The 15,090-nt window shown below is 43.0% G+C and overlaps 1 protein-coding gene across 3 annotated transcripts in view; it reads left to right on the top strand.

Annotated features, from left to right (window-relative positions):
• Positions 1–15,090, top strand: part of arhgap32b (Rho GTPase activating protein 32b) — a 415,224-nt gene that overhangs the window by 183,175 nt on the left and 216,959 nt on the right. For 2 of the 3 annotated variants that reach the window (XM_078426922.1, XM_078426925.1), the window contains 2 exons: positions 7,208–7,299; positions 13,448–13,532. In XM_078426922.1, the coding sequence (XP_078283048.1) occupies positions 7,208–7,299; positions 13,448–13,532 (177 nt within the window). Of the gene's footprint in view, positions 1–7,207; positions 7,300–13,447; positions 13,533–15,090 lie in introns of those variants that run through there. The other variant, XM_078426924.1, reaches the window with a different exon arrangement.

The following is a 15,090-nucleotide window of genomic DNA, read 5'->3' as shown; positions in this document are numbered from 1 at the left end:
TTGTTGCATCAGGAAGTCTGCAAGTATCGTCCTGGATGCTTGCCACTCTGGCCATTCCGATATATCTCATCTACCACCTTGGAGAAGATAAAGGAACTTGAAAGCCCAGAAGTTCAGACTTAGGAGCAGCTTCTTCCTCATTGCTATCAGATTTCTGAACCAATTGCCTCATTACCTCCTCTTCCTGGAAATGTAAGATATATTTGACCTGCAACATCTCCAAACTAAAGTGTTCAGCTATGTTCAAAACACAAAGTACTTGAGGATCTCAGCGGGTCAGGCATCATCTGTAGATGAAGTGAACTGATAATGTTTCGAGCCAGGACCCTTCTTCAGACTGATCAAATGTGTTCAGATCTGTTCCTACGCACTGAGTGCCACTCCTTTTCATTTTCCTATTTTCATAAACCTTTTATCTCTTTGCAGTCATGTTTACTATCCTTGTCAACTGGTTAATATATGCAAAGACTAGTTTCTAGCAGGCCTGAAAATTTCCCTGCATACCTGTAGCGTATCTTGCAATCGTGCAGCTGACAAAACAGGCAGTGAATGCTGGATAATGAATTGATTTTTATGTATGGGACAGTGTTGGATTTTATTTAAGGTCTATCTTTCTGGAAAGATATTGTCTGCTTTGTTTTTTTGTTGTTTGGAATCTGTAGAGTTATTCAGGATCTGTGAGGTGGGATACAATTCAGTCACATACTGCCCCCACAAGGCGGCAGCTTCAAACATAGTGGTGAGCCCTACTACATCATGTAGGTGTATTGACACAGTTTATATATATCCTGTCCAGGTGAAATGATCTGTGATTCAGCAAAACAATATTCTGAATCAGCATTTAGATTGGGCAGTAACTGATTGTGGTTGTCTAGACTGAGTACTAGTTTAATCATTACATTAGGGTGAGAGCTGATGGTACAGTATATGATGGTTTTCATTTTTTTTTACTCATGTGCAAGATGAGTGAGTTTTTTGGGGTTTTTTTTTCCGGTCAATACAATACAACAGATTGACCATACAGTTGTGAAAGTTAAATAGTACAAAATTATTGTACCGCCAAGCTTCACAGAGAGTTCTTCACTCATGGGCTGGTGTGCAAGGCCCCATCGGACGCCAAACATCCTTTGCATCTCCTTGCCCAGGATTCACAGCAACTGGGACCTCAACGCCTGTCATCTCGTCGCCCATCATGCCTCAACCCTCTGTGGCTCCGGTTTCAACATACTAGGAGCATGGGGAACCAGCTGGGAACAGGCATTGCCACCTCCTCAATTCACTGTCGCACCGAACAGCTCCACCCGGCTCGGACATGCCCCGCAAAGAGTGGGTCGCCCTGAACCGGCTCCGCACAGGGGTCGGCCGGTTTAACGCCAACTAGCATTGTTGGGGGTTGTGTCCATCATCAGCCTGCGTGTGTGGAGCAGACCAGCAAACAGCGCAGCACGGCATTTTCGACTGCACTGTCCTCCGTCCCCCTGGTGGAGGGGTAGACCTCACGGCCCTTGACAACAGCACATTGCACTGGCTACAACGCCTGGAGGGCGTTACATAACCTCTGCTGCCTCAAACGCAAGAAGAAGAAGAAGTTTATCAAAAATAAAACAATATAATCAGACATTATATTTTCTGACCAAAAAAAAGGTGTAGGCAGAAGCCAAATCTTATTGTGCCTACCTTTAATACTTAACAAAATATAATTAAAAAACACAACATCATAAGTCAGAAGCAACATCATAAGTCAAGATGGGTGTTGTCAGCAAAGCCTGAAAACCAAATCCTCCAGGTTCAGGAACAGCTTCTTCCCAACAACCATCAAGCTACTGAGAACGGTATGGTGGCACAGCAAGTAGACCTGCTGCCTCACTGCGCCAGAGACCCAGGTTTGATCCTGACCTCGGTTGCTGTCTGTGTGGAGTTTGCACGTTATCCCTGTGACTGCGTGGGTTTCCCCCGGTGCCCTGGCTTTTTCCCATATTCCAATGACTTGCAAGTTTTTAGGTTAATTATATTCTGTGTGTGTCAAACAAAAAAATGCCCCCAGTGTGTGTAGGGACTGGATGTGAAAATGGGATAAAATAAAACTAGTGTGAAGGGTGATCAATGTTCAGTGAGGACTTGGTAGGCCAAAGGGCCTATTTCCATGCTGTATCCCTAAACTAAACTAAAACTACTGATACAACAAATACCAATCAAACTACGAACTATCTTGGTTGCACCAGTGGTTTTGGGCTTTTGGTTTACATTGATGTTTTTTTAATATATTTAACTTTTTTTGTTTGTTTAATCTTGATTCCATCCACACTTTAAACTGCCTCGGCAAGGCCGCCAGCATAATTAAGAACCAGTTTCATCCCGGTCACTCCCTCGTCTCCCCTCTCCCATCTGGCAAGAGGAACAGAAGTTTGAAAATGCATACCTCCACATTCAGGGACAGTTTCTTCCCAGCTGTTGTCAGGCAACTGAATGGTCCTCTGATCAGCTACAGTGTGGTCCTGACTTCCCATCTACGTAACAGAAACCTTTGAACAATCTTTAATTTGACTTTACTTCATCTTGCACTAAATGTTATACCCTTTATCTTTTATCTGTATACTGTGGACGGCTTGGTTGTACTCATGTATAGTCTTTTCTTTGCATACACAAACAGTAGCTTTTCACCATACCTCAGTACACATGTCAATAATAAACCAAACTAAGCGATATTACCTTTTGAGTACTGTGTTTACAGACCAGTTATGTTGCTCCAAGTAAGAATTTAATTTAATTTAATTTAATTGTTCCGTTTGATACATATGACAATTAAACGTGCTTGACTCTTGAAAGCTGCTACATATTGACCATTTCCAACTGCCTTTGGAACCACCACCTCAAACAGTTGCAATTCTCTGGTGACATTGTGTGCTTACATCCTTATCCGCAGCAGTAGAAGGTATAGGTTTGGGAGATAACATTTGTAATTTGACTATGATAGTGTCGTTATGAATGTCAAGAGCAGGGATGCAAGGCAGAGTCTGCCCTGCCAGATATGTTCACTGCTTGGCACTTGTCCCATGCAAATGTTACAAGTCAATTATTAACCTCTGCCTGAAGGTTTTTCAGGTCTTATATATGCAAGTTTGGACTTGTTCATTTCTGTAGGGCTGTGAATAGAACTGAACATGAAATAATCTGAACATCCCCTCTTATGACCTTATGATGGACTGTCATTGCTCAAGTTGCTGCAGATGGTTGGGCCAAGAACCTTGGCCTGATATTCTGGAACTTGGATAATTGACCTTCAACAAACACATTTTTTGCAAGAGATGTGCGTTTTAACATTCAATAGATTGCCCCCTTGTGTCACACTCAGTCAGATGCTGCCTTGATATTAAGAGTAGTCATTCCAGTCTTCCTCTGGAATTTGGGCTTTTAGGACCAAAACATGAATGTTTTGCTACAAACTCTTATTTCACCGGCCAGGTAATTGGTGATTGCTGTTTTAGGCATTGTCAGCATTGGCTTCCATAATTGAAGGGGGGGGGGGGGGGGGGGGGTTGGTTATCATAATTTTTGTATAGGGGCCCTACCTGGGTAGTCGTCCCATATTGTTGATGATAGATTCCATTGCTGTACCAGAACAGCTTAACCAGTTTCTAGTTATTTCTGGAGGGCAAGTTTTCATGGTTTTTGCCAAGTTTGTACCTGTTCCCTTAATCTTTCTCAAATGTATGCTCAAGAGTCAGTCATACAGCATAGAAAAGGCCCTTTGACCTAACTCATCCATGCCAAACAAGATGCCACATCCAAACTAGCCCTATTTGCCTGTGTTTGGCCCATATCCTTCAAGCTTTCCTATCCATGTACCTGTCCTAGTTTCTTCTAAATGTTGTTTTATCACCTGCCTCAACTACCATCTCTGGCAACTCATCCCATATACCCACTACACTCAGTGAAAAAGTTGCCCCTCAGGTTCATATTAAATCTTTCCCATCTCACCTTAAACCTATGCTTTCTGGTTTTTCATTCCCTTCCCCGAGGTAAAAGGTGGGATTTCATAAAGAAGTCAAAATAGAACAAAGTAGACATTTCTGACTATTATTTTAGTTGTTACCATTGGATTGATTTCCACTTCCATCCTGATTTTTGTACAGAGGCCCTACCCGGGGATTCTTCCCACATTGTTGATGATAGATTCCATCGACTTTATTCGGTGTTTCCTGTCACCTAGCCAGTTTTGGATACCGTTTACCACTCTCACTTGGATTGCAGCTGGTCATGCATGACCTTGTCTGAAGCCTTGTTATAATCCATGTAGATTTCCTCAAGTGCACTGCCTTCATTCTCTACATTTAAAAAAATCTTGTTAGAGGGACTGAAATAGAATCTCAACCAGAAATACTCTGTAGGTCAGACAGCATCTGTGGAAAGAAAAATAGAATTAACATTTCACATTGAAGATTTTTCTATGTTAACTTTAAAAATTAGGAAACTGAGTGTTTCCAGCATTCTCTTTTTGTTTCACATTTCTAATCTTTTCGGGTCCTTTTTGGTCAGAAATTATCTTTACTTATGGAATCCATGTTTTGTTTAGTTTAGAGATATAGCGTGGGAATGGACTCTTCGGCCACTGAGTCTGCGCCGACCAGTGATCATCCTGTACACTCACGCTATCTTACACTCTCGGGACGATTTTTACCAAAGCCAATTAACTTACAAACCTAAACGTCTCTGGAGTGTGGGAGGAAACTGGACCACCCAGAGAAAACGGCCACGGGGGAAATGTACAAACTCTGTACAGACAGCACCCATACTCAGGATTCAACCCAAGTGTCTGGCACTGTAAAGCAACAACTCTACCGCTGCGCCACCGTGCTGCCCTATGCGACACTGTGCCATCCATGATGACAGTCCATGATTAATCTATGCATTGCTGAATGAATGTTTACGGTTGATTAGAATTGACCAATAATTTGTCTGCTGCTTGTTAAACCCCCTAACTGGCATGTTACTCAGTTTATCTCTTCCTCCCATTTTAAACAATGGTGCACTGCTGAAGCTGTTGCAATCCTTCGGCATTATGATGTAAAAAGCTTACACAATTTCCTCCTCCTGTCATCAATCCAGGACATATATTTTAGTTGCACCAAGTAGTTATTCACTTTCAACTTTCTCAGTTTCACTTTCTCAGGAAGGACAGGTATTGATGAGCGTTGACTGCACAGATTTTCAAAGATATTCACGGCCATGAATTTGTAGGTGTTGACTCTCTTCACCATCGTCCTGTCGCTGAAGACGGGTTCATGCATCCCCAGCGTTCCCCTCCTGAAGTCAACAATAAGCTTCTTGGTCTTGCTAATATTGAGAGCAAGTTGTTGTTCTGATACCATTCAATCAGTTGATTAATCTTCCTCTGTACTGTGACTCATTGTATCAGTTATTCATCTAACACTGGTGGTATAGTCAGTGAATTTAAAGATGTCATTAGTTTATTGAGGAGGAAGTCAATTCACACTGATTGTGGTCTACCGATGAGGAAGTTGAGGATCCAACAGCATAGTGACAAGCAGAAGCCTAGTTGTTTGAGTTTGATGATAGGTTTGATGGGGACGATGATGTTGGAATGGTGAGCTGCAGTCAATAAACCACAGCCTGACTAACGTGCTCTTATTGTCCAAATGGCCCTGGGCAGAGTGGAGAGCCAGCAAGGTCATATTCTCTGTTCATCTGTTGTGGTTGGTGGCAAATGTTAGTAGGTCTTCTCTTAGTAATTATCGTGGTCTTCATATATTATGAAACATCTCTGGACCTCCTTTCATTTATTTCCTATTATCTTTTTAGTTGACATTTTCTAATATGTTTCTGTGCTCTTCCCCTGTTTACTAGACTCACTGTTGTACTGTAATAGTGTGCATTGTACTGTTGTGTCCAGACATTTTTTAATCTTGTCCTATACTATGCACATTATTGTATATTATTGCTCTGCTTAGCACTGTGTCCCACACCAGATGATGTCCCCATGTCACTGGGCATTGTGAATTCATGCCACATACTAAAGCACACTGACCTGTTCCACATTATTGGATACTAATGCTCATTATTGATAGTATAAACTATGCACATTGTCTCACCTTGTAGACTGCATTGTAAACACGAAACATCATAGGATTTTCTGTTTTGTGATATGCATTAATACTTTGCCCCTTATAGGTTGTATTAGATTTCAAATGCCATAATACTGTGTACTCTAATCAAAGGGTATATTATTCAGTATGTTGGAACTGGATGACAAGTTCTGAGAATTGCTTACGCCTTACATCATTTTACCTAAAGGACTGATGGAAATGCTTCATAAGTCAACATAGATTTGATGGGCTGAATGACCTCCTGTGTTGCGATATGAGGACTCCATGTGTAATTAGAGATTCTAAAAGGGATAGAGTACTGATTTTAATGGAAATACAGTCACAAGACTGCAGATGCTGGAAAATTAATCAAAAATCAAAGGGTCCCAACCCAAAACGTCTGTCCATTCACCTCCTCAGGTTTAGGTTTATTATTATTGCCACATGTACTGAGGTACACTGAAAAGCTTTGTTTCTCAGTAGCAGATGCTGCCTGACCCGTTAAGTTCTTCCAGCAGTTTTTTATTTCCTGGAAATAAAGATAGGCAAAATATTAAAAATAGTAACGCAGATTAATGTCAAAAATCCAGACACATTTCAATTCAGTTAGTGGTAGAGTAATGCAGTGCAGAAACAGGCCCTTTGGCCCACCATGTCCATGCTGTCCAGATGGTCGGTGGCTTTCTATGCCATGGCGATTCGTGTTTTTATTGTCTGGACATGATATCGTAACAATATCTACTTCAACCAACTTCTCAGGCAGTGCTTTGCAAATTGCAACCCCCCTCTGAGTGGGGAAAAAATCCAATGTGCATCTCCTCGAGCTTGCTTAGGGCCTCATCATAACTGAGCAGGAGGTTACAGGTTAGAGTGCGATGGAAAATTGTTTTAGATTTTGAGCATCTCCAGTTTTGGATTTACCTTTATGGTGAAGTTAGTTAATAATAAAGGGGAGAACGATTGTGTTGTCGAGTTTGGGGGAGTTTTAATTTGGGAGTACCAGCATAGCATCAGTAGCAACTTTATGTTGGAAATTTATATGAAAAAGAATGCTTGTGTTTCTGACATGATTGTTGATCGACGGCTGCCTTTTCCACCCACAGGCGAGGAGCGCTGATATTCCTGATCTCCCTGGGGAACTCCCACTCCGTCCCTGCGGAAGCACGGCCAGCATGAAAGTCAAACACGTCAAAAAGTAAGATTGAGTGCATCCTTCTTTATGCATGTTTGGGCTCATCTGAATCCCTTCTCTTTTAGGATTGCAAGTTGTCCTCTTAAGCATTAATTTATTCCCTCATTTGATTCACCACACAGATAATACTCACTTTGATCCAATTAAACTCAGTTTATGTGTTCATAATCCTGGTTTGTTTGATTGGTTCCATCGATTTGGATAAATGCAAGTGACGTTGCGTTCAGTGTCATACTTGTGTTCTGGTAGTTGCACTGCATTTTGAACATTCCATCGTTTATATGTTGTACTTATGGGGCTTGCAATGTGCAGTTGCTTGATCAGAAATATAAGCAAAGTGTCAGAAATTAAATAACCTTCAATTTTCTTTCCCATGGTAACGTTTAAAAAATATGCTTTGATGTTAATCCCAGTCAAGCTATTAAATTGCTCGATATTCTCAAGCAGAAACTCCTGGTGTTGTGGTCTCTGGAACTGAAGCAAGAAATTCTACAAGTGGTACTGTAAAAGGGGCCATGTTTATTCATGCTGATCTGCAGAGGGAGTTCTCACCACCTGCAATCTGATCAATGCTGATTCATGGGTTGCCTCCCCATACCAGTCCGAGTGCCAGTATTAGTTAGATGGTGTCAGGTTTGAATAATGTCATCAGCTACATGGAATTTATTACAAGTATCAATAAAAATTAGAATATGTAAAATAACGTGGCTTTGATATCAATTTTACAGTAAGAAAATAATTATACTTGTTATACTAATCAGAGAAAGGTTTATTGCGAGTAAAAAACTAAGGTGTAACGTTGTAAAATTCTTCTTCGTGCGTTTGAGGCAGCAGAAATTATGTAACGGCCTCCAGGCGCTGTAGCCAGTGCAATGTGCTGTTGTCGAGGGCCGTGAGGTCTACCCCTCCACCAGGGGGACGGAGGACAGTGCAGGGCCGTCTTAACGCATGGGCCTGATGGGCACTTGCCCGGGGCCCCACGAGCATAGGGGCCCCATGCTGATCTGTGTATGTTAAGTGACTTGCAATAAATAAATACTACTTTAAAAATGTAGGTTCGATAAGTGCTTTTTTCGCAACATTTTCGGTCACTAAGTGCTTCTCACAGCGATCTGTAAGTGCTTTTCGCAACAATGTAGCACCCTAAGTCCATCGCTAAGTGCTTTTCGGTAAGTGCTTTTCGCCGGCACGACAGGGGGGGGGGGCTGGTAGGGAAAGGGGGGTGGGGGAGAGTAACAGTAGGGGCCCCAGTACACTGCTTTGCCCGGGGGCCCATAATGCTGTAAAAACGGCCCTGGGACAGTGCAGTCGAAAATGACATGCTGCGCTGTTTGCTGGTCTGCTCCACACACACAGGCTGCTGATGAACGCAACCCCCAACGATGCATGTTGGCATTGAACCGGCCGACCCCTGTGCGGAGCCAGTTCAGGGCGACCCACTCTTTGCGGGGCATGTCCGAGTCGGGTGGGGCTGTGGTGTTCGGTGCGACAGTGAATTGAGGAGGTCGCAATGTCTGTTCCCAGCTGGTTCTCCATGCTCCTAGCACGATCAGCCATGATCACAATGAATGACGGTGCTGGCTCAAAGGGCCGAATGGCCTCCTCCTGCACCTATTTTCTATGTTGAAACCGGAGCCACAGAGGGTCGCTGCGTGATTAAGATGCACTAAGTTCACGGTGACTTGGTTGTATGGATTTAACTGGCTTACTCACAGAAGACGGAGTTGTGGTACAAGGGTGGTATTTGGGCTGGAGGTTTGTGTCTGAAGATGGGTCTCGACCCGAAATGTCACCCATTCCTTCTCTCCCGAGATGCTGCCTGACCTGCTGAGTTACTCCAGCATTTTGTGAATAAATCGAGTTCTACAGGGATATGTGCTGGGACTTCTGTTTATGATACATATAAATGACTTGGACGTAAATGTAGATGGGTTGGTTCATAGATTTGCAGATGGTACCGATTGCCTTAGTTGCAGACGGTACCAAGATTGCCTTAGTTGCAGACGGTACCAAGATTGCCTTAGTTGCAGACAGTGACAAAGGCTGTCAAAAAATACAGCGCGACATAGACCTGATAGAAGTAGTAAAATTATGGGAGGCATAGACTGTCAGAACCTTTTTTCCCAGCATGGAAATGTCAAAGCTAGAGAGAATAAATTTAAGGTGAGAAGGAAACGTTTAAAAGAGATGTATGAGGCAACTTAGAGTGATGAGTGGCTGGAACATGCTGAGAGAGGTAATGATAAAGGCAGATTCGATCGTGGCATTTAAAAGACTTGGATAGGCATGTGGATATGCAAAGAATGGAGGGGTATGGATTATGTGCAGGCAGATGAGATTGGTTTAATGTTTGACGCAGACGTGGAAGGCCTATGGGCCTGTTCCTCCTCTGTACTTTTCTGTAAGAAGGAAGTGCAGATGCTGGTTTAAACCAACGATAGACACAAAAAGCTGGAGTAGCTCAGTGGGATAGGCAGCATTTCTGGAGAGAAGGAATGGGTGACGTTTCGGGTCAAGACCCTTCTTTCAGACTCCTCTCCATTCCTTCTCTCCAGAGATGCTGGCTGTCCCGCTGAGTTACTCCAGCTTTTTGTGTCTACTGTATTTTTCTGTTCTATGTTCTATATTTCTACCCAGTCTGTCATCCAAGACCGTATATAGACACACTGAAGGTAATAGTGATTTAATAGTCTTTTATTAAAGAGTTATTTTTATGACAAATTTACTTGTAGCAGGTATTCTTGATGAGATTTGGAGTCCTAGTAAAATGAAAGTTGTTTTCTTTAATTAAACTAATTAATTTTATATTGTTACCACTATGTGTGGACAGAGAAAGACATTTTGAAGGAGATTATTTGGCAGGGATGCGGGGGAGGGTGGGTAGTAATTCCTCGGAAGCAAGTTACGGTTCATAGTTTTTCCCCCCAAGGGCAGAGAGAGGCAGAGTTGTGGAAAATGAGCCCAGAGAGTTGAACCAAGGGATGAGTGCAAGATAGGATCTTGGCCAAAAAATAATTTGTGGATTTCAGAGTACAAACTGAAGGTTGCAGAGTTGGAATGGGCCACAACCAAGGAGGAATTTGAAGTTAAAGGCACCAAATTGAAATTTACAATGACATTGGATTAGCAGGGACGGAGGTGATGGGAGAGAAGAGAATTCGTGCAGGACAAGATATGGGTATGGAGAACGGATGATGAGAAGTGAGGAATGTTATCTCAGGTGGCAGTGCTGGTTCTGAAGATGGATAGGGTTTGTGGTTTGACAGAGAACAGATTTATTAGATGGTTTCTGGCATGAGGAACAACATATTCAGAAAAATGCGAAGAATTTTGATTGGGGATAAGGAATGATATCCAAGGGATTATTTAAAGTTCTAAAAGCTTAGGAACCAACATGTAGATAAGATGGATAAATTGAACTGCGTGCAGATCAGCAATGTGGTTTGAGCAACTGGGCAGCCTCTTCCTTTTCTTGTGCTTGTTTGCTCACCATGGATGAGAAACATGTATGAGAGTAAAGTTAGGGGAACTAGGTGTCAGAAGTGGAGAAGCATTTTTAAATGAGGCTGTAATGAGTAACTATTCTAATTTAATTTATTGTCAAAAGCACCATGGTGTACATGAAGATTATAGAGTAAACAGTGTGCACATAATGATAAGTACAACAATAAATGCAGTGATGGAAAGCAGCAGAACAGTGCAAAGATTAGTGCAATCTGAAGTGCAAACAAAATCGAGTGCAATAGCTAAATAACTGAATGAGATGGAGTTTACGAGGAAGAATATGTGGCAGTACTTCTGGGAGGAGAGTGTGAAAGAAGTGATTAATTCAGGAGTCTGATTGCAGTGAGAGGAAGCTGTTCAGAAGTCTGGACATTTGGGCTTTCAAGGTGCTCCCAGAAGGTAGAAGAGAGAAAAGGGAATGGTCAGGGTCACAGACATCCTTGGCGATACTACCAGCTGCCTTGATGCAATGCATTGTGAAGGTGGACTAGATGGATGGAAGTGAAGAGGGCTGGACTGAGTTGACCACTTTCTGCATGTTCAGGCAATCGAGCAGAGCAGTTGCAATAGCAGGCTGAGATGCATACCATCAGAATACTTTCTATAGCACTTCTGTAGTAGTTTGAGAGAATCCTTGTGGACATGCCATATCTCAGATGCTGATGAAAGTAAATATGTCAATGCCCTTTCATGGTCGCTGCAAAAGCATGAAAGTACTAGGTTCGGTTGCTGGTATGTGGATGCCCAGGAGCTTGAAGCTGTCAACCATCTCTGCAGCAGCTCTGTTGATGAGGACAGGGCTGTTTTTATTTTCCGCTTCTTTAGGTCTACCGTCAACTCTAGTCTTATTGCCGTTATTGTCAAGGTTGTAGTCCTAACACTGTAACAGAAGGTTGCTGGTCTTGTACTCCGTCTCATCACTGTTGTTTATCTGGCCGACAACCTTAGTATTCATCGGTGAACTTAAAGATTGACTTGGTGCTGCACTTGGCCACACAGTCATGGGTATACAGTGAGAAGCGCAGGTGACTAAGCTCCTAACCTTGAGAGGCACCATTACAACACAGAACAGTGCAGCACAGGAATGAGCAATGTTTGTGCCGAACATGATGCCTAGCTGATTAACTTCACTACTAATTTCCATCCTGCACTCAAATTCACTTCGACCATCTCTGACATCTGCCTACCATTTCTTGATCTCACCATCTCCATCACAGAAGATAGACATCTATTATAAACCTACTTATTCCCACGGCTATCTACACCGTCCCACCCTGCCTTCTGCAAGGACTCTATCCCCTACTCCCAATTCCTTGGTCTCTGCCGCATCTGCGCCCAAGATGAGGTGTTCCATACCAGGACATCTGAGATGTCCACATTCTATCGGGAACGGGGGTTCCCCTCTTCCATCATGCTCCCCCTCGTAACAGGGACAGAGTTCCCCTCGTCCTCACGTTTCACCACACAAGCCGTCGCATACAGCACGTGATCCTCCGACATTTTTGCCACCTCCAGCGGTATCCTACCACTAGTCACATCTTCCAATCTCCATCCCTTTCCCTTCCGCAGAGAGCTTTCCCTCCGCAGCTCCCTTGTTAACTCGTTCCTTCCCACCCAAAACACCACCTCCCCAAGTACTTTCCCCTGCAACCGCAGGAGATGCAACACCTGTCCCTTTACCTCCTCCCTCGACCCTGTCGAAGGACCACGATAGTCCCTTTTGGTGAAGCAGATATTCCCTTGTACCTCCTCCAACCTCATCTACTGTATCCGTTGTTCCAGGTGTGGACTAATATATATCGGCGAGACCAAGCGCAGGCTCAGCAATCACTTCACTGAACACCTCTGCTCAGTCTGCCTAAATCTACCTGATCCAGCCAAAATCTACCATTTTAACTCCCCCTCCCATTCCCATACTGACCTTTCTGCCCTGGGCTTCCTCCACTATCAGAGTGAGGTCCAGCGCAAATTGGAGGAACAGCACCTCATATTTTGTGAGTAGCTAACACCCCAAGGATATCAATATTGACTTCTCTAACTTCAAGTAACCCTTGCTTTCCCTCTCTCTCTATCGCTCCCCATTCCTAGTTCTCCGACTGGTCTGACTGTCCCCCTGATTAAATTTTATCTCTGCATGTTTTATTGTCATCTTCTAACTAACAATTCTACATTTTCCCTGACCCCCATCTCCTATCATGTCTCGTTTTCACACCTTACCCTTCCTTATCTCTGTCTCACTCTCCACTGACTCTGAAGAAGGGTCTCAACCCGAAACGTCACCCATTTCTTCTCTCTAGAGATGCCGCCTGTCCTGCTGAGTTACTCCAACATTTTGAGTCTATCTTCAGTGTAAAACGGCATCTGCAGTCCCTTCCTGCACGCCAAGATGAACTGATCCCATCTGCTTACAAGTGAGGTCTGAGGTTGACCAAGGACTAACCATCAGGAACACCACATTTTTTTTGCCCTTTTATTTTGTACAACTCTACAATTCTATTCAGGGTGGCACAGTGGGGGAATATCCAAAGCTACTATTGAGTCTAGCCAGTTCCAAAGAAGCAGCAATGTGTTTCCATAGATGATAGCAATGCTAACAGCACTAGTTCTTTCCTGGTGAATATTAATAGTGTGCTCTTCTCTGTTGCAGGCTGGCATTCGCAAAAGGGCACTTTCCCAAGCTTGCCGAATGTGCTCATTTCCACTACGAGAATGTGGACTTTGGCGGCATACAAGTGAGTGGCACTTTATACACCATAAAATGAACATTGTACCTTGCTGCACTCTGGCACCAAAAATATAAAGGATTGTGAAATAACTCAGTATTGATTTATATCTCTGCAGCAATTTTATCTAATGTAGTCAATTTGTCTTGCCAAAGCATCTTTCATTTGTGCAGATTAATGAGTAAATTTGGCAGAAATTAGAACATGAGCGGTATGATTTTGATGAGTTTATGGGGCAGCAGAAGGAAGGCCAGGCAGCAGCTTGTTGGTACATTCCATTTTAGTGTAACAAAGGCATGCATGAGCTGAGCAAGGTTGTTTTGATGTGTTTATGCTTTATTCTTAATTGTTAACTGTATGTTTGTGTTGTCATTTGTGAGTGGAGCACCAAGGCACATTCCTTGTATCTGCATACTTGGCCAATAAACTTATTCATTCATTCATTCATTCAATACTCAGTGGTACACAAGTGGAGATGGGCATATTTAGTGGTGAAACAAGGAACTGCAGATGCAGGTTTCAATAAAAGACACAAAATACTGAGTAACTCAGCGGGTCAGACAGCATCTCTAGAGGACATAAATAGGCAACGCTTTGGGTCGGGACTCTTTTTCAGACTGAGAAGTAGGGGAGGGACAAGGCCAGGCAAGTGATAGGTGGACACAGGTGAGGATGTTTGATTGGCAGATGGGTGGACAAAGGCCAGAAATGATAAGGAGACAAAAGGATGTAAAATAAGGAGAGAAGAAAGTGAAATATGAAGCTGGGGGGAGGGGAGGGAAATAGGTGCGCAACCTGGTGAGGTACATGGAAGAGAGGATGGAGAAGGTGTGGGCTTTTTGTTACTTAAAATGGGAGGATTCACTATTCATACAGTTGGGTCATAAGCAATGCAAGTGGAATATGAGCTGCAGTTCCTCCAGTATGCGTCAATATTGGAGTTAAAATGTTTAGCAACCAGCAGATCCAACAGGCCCAGATAGACCGAGTGCCAGTGTTTGGCAAAATAGTTGCCTAGTCTACGCTTCATCTCTCTGGTAATTGAAGGATGGTGATGCACATAGAACAATGAAAATGATGAGCAGGAGAAGACCAGGTAGTGAGCAGAAATATCAAACCCAATATCACCTCGTGCTGCCTGGAATATGGCAGTAAGGTACTTTCTACCCTCACCATATGAGTCATGTCCTTAGAAAGATGTAAAATCCAGAAGAGAGCCAGTCCAACAAATTACATGGAAAAACTGAACTAATTCTGTCTTCACCCCTCAGATGATGTTAACATGTCTACTGAATTTAGTATAGAAGAATGCAAGGTAACTCAGCAGGTCAGGCAGCATCTTGGAGAGAAGGAATGGGTGATGTTTCGGGTCGAGACCCTTCTTCGGACTGAAGAAGGGTATCGACCCGAAAAGTCACCCATTCCTTCTCTCCAAGATGCTGCCTGACCTGCTGAGTTACTCCAACATTTTGTGATACCTTCGATTTGTACCAGCATCTGCAGTTATTTTCCTATAGAAGAATGCAAGAATATATTAAATGTTAATCTATTTTTCTATAATGGGAAA

This window comes from Rhinoraja longicauda, chromosome 32 (assembly GCF_053455715.1).
Source record: "Rhinoraja longicauda isolate Sanriku21f chromosome 32, sRhiLon1.1, whole genome shotgun sequence".
NCBI lineage: Eukaryota > Metazoa > Chordata > Chondrichthyes > Rajiformes > Arhynchobatidae > Rhinoraja > Rhinoraja longicauda.
Note: the sequence above shows the minus strand (reverse complement) of the source record. Positions and strands in the feature narration are given on the sequence as shown.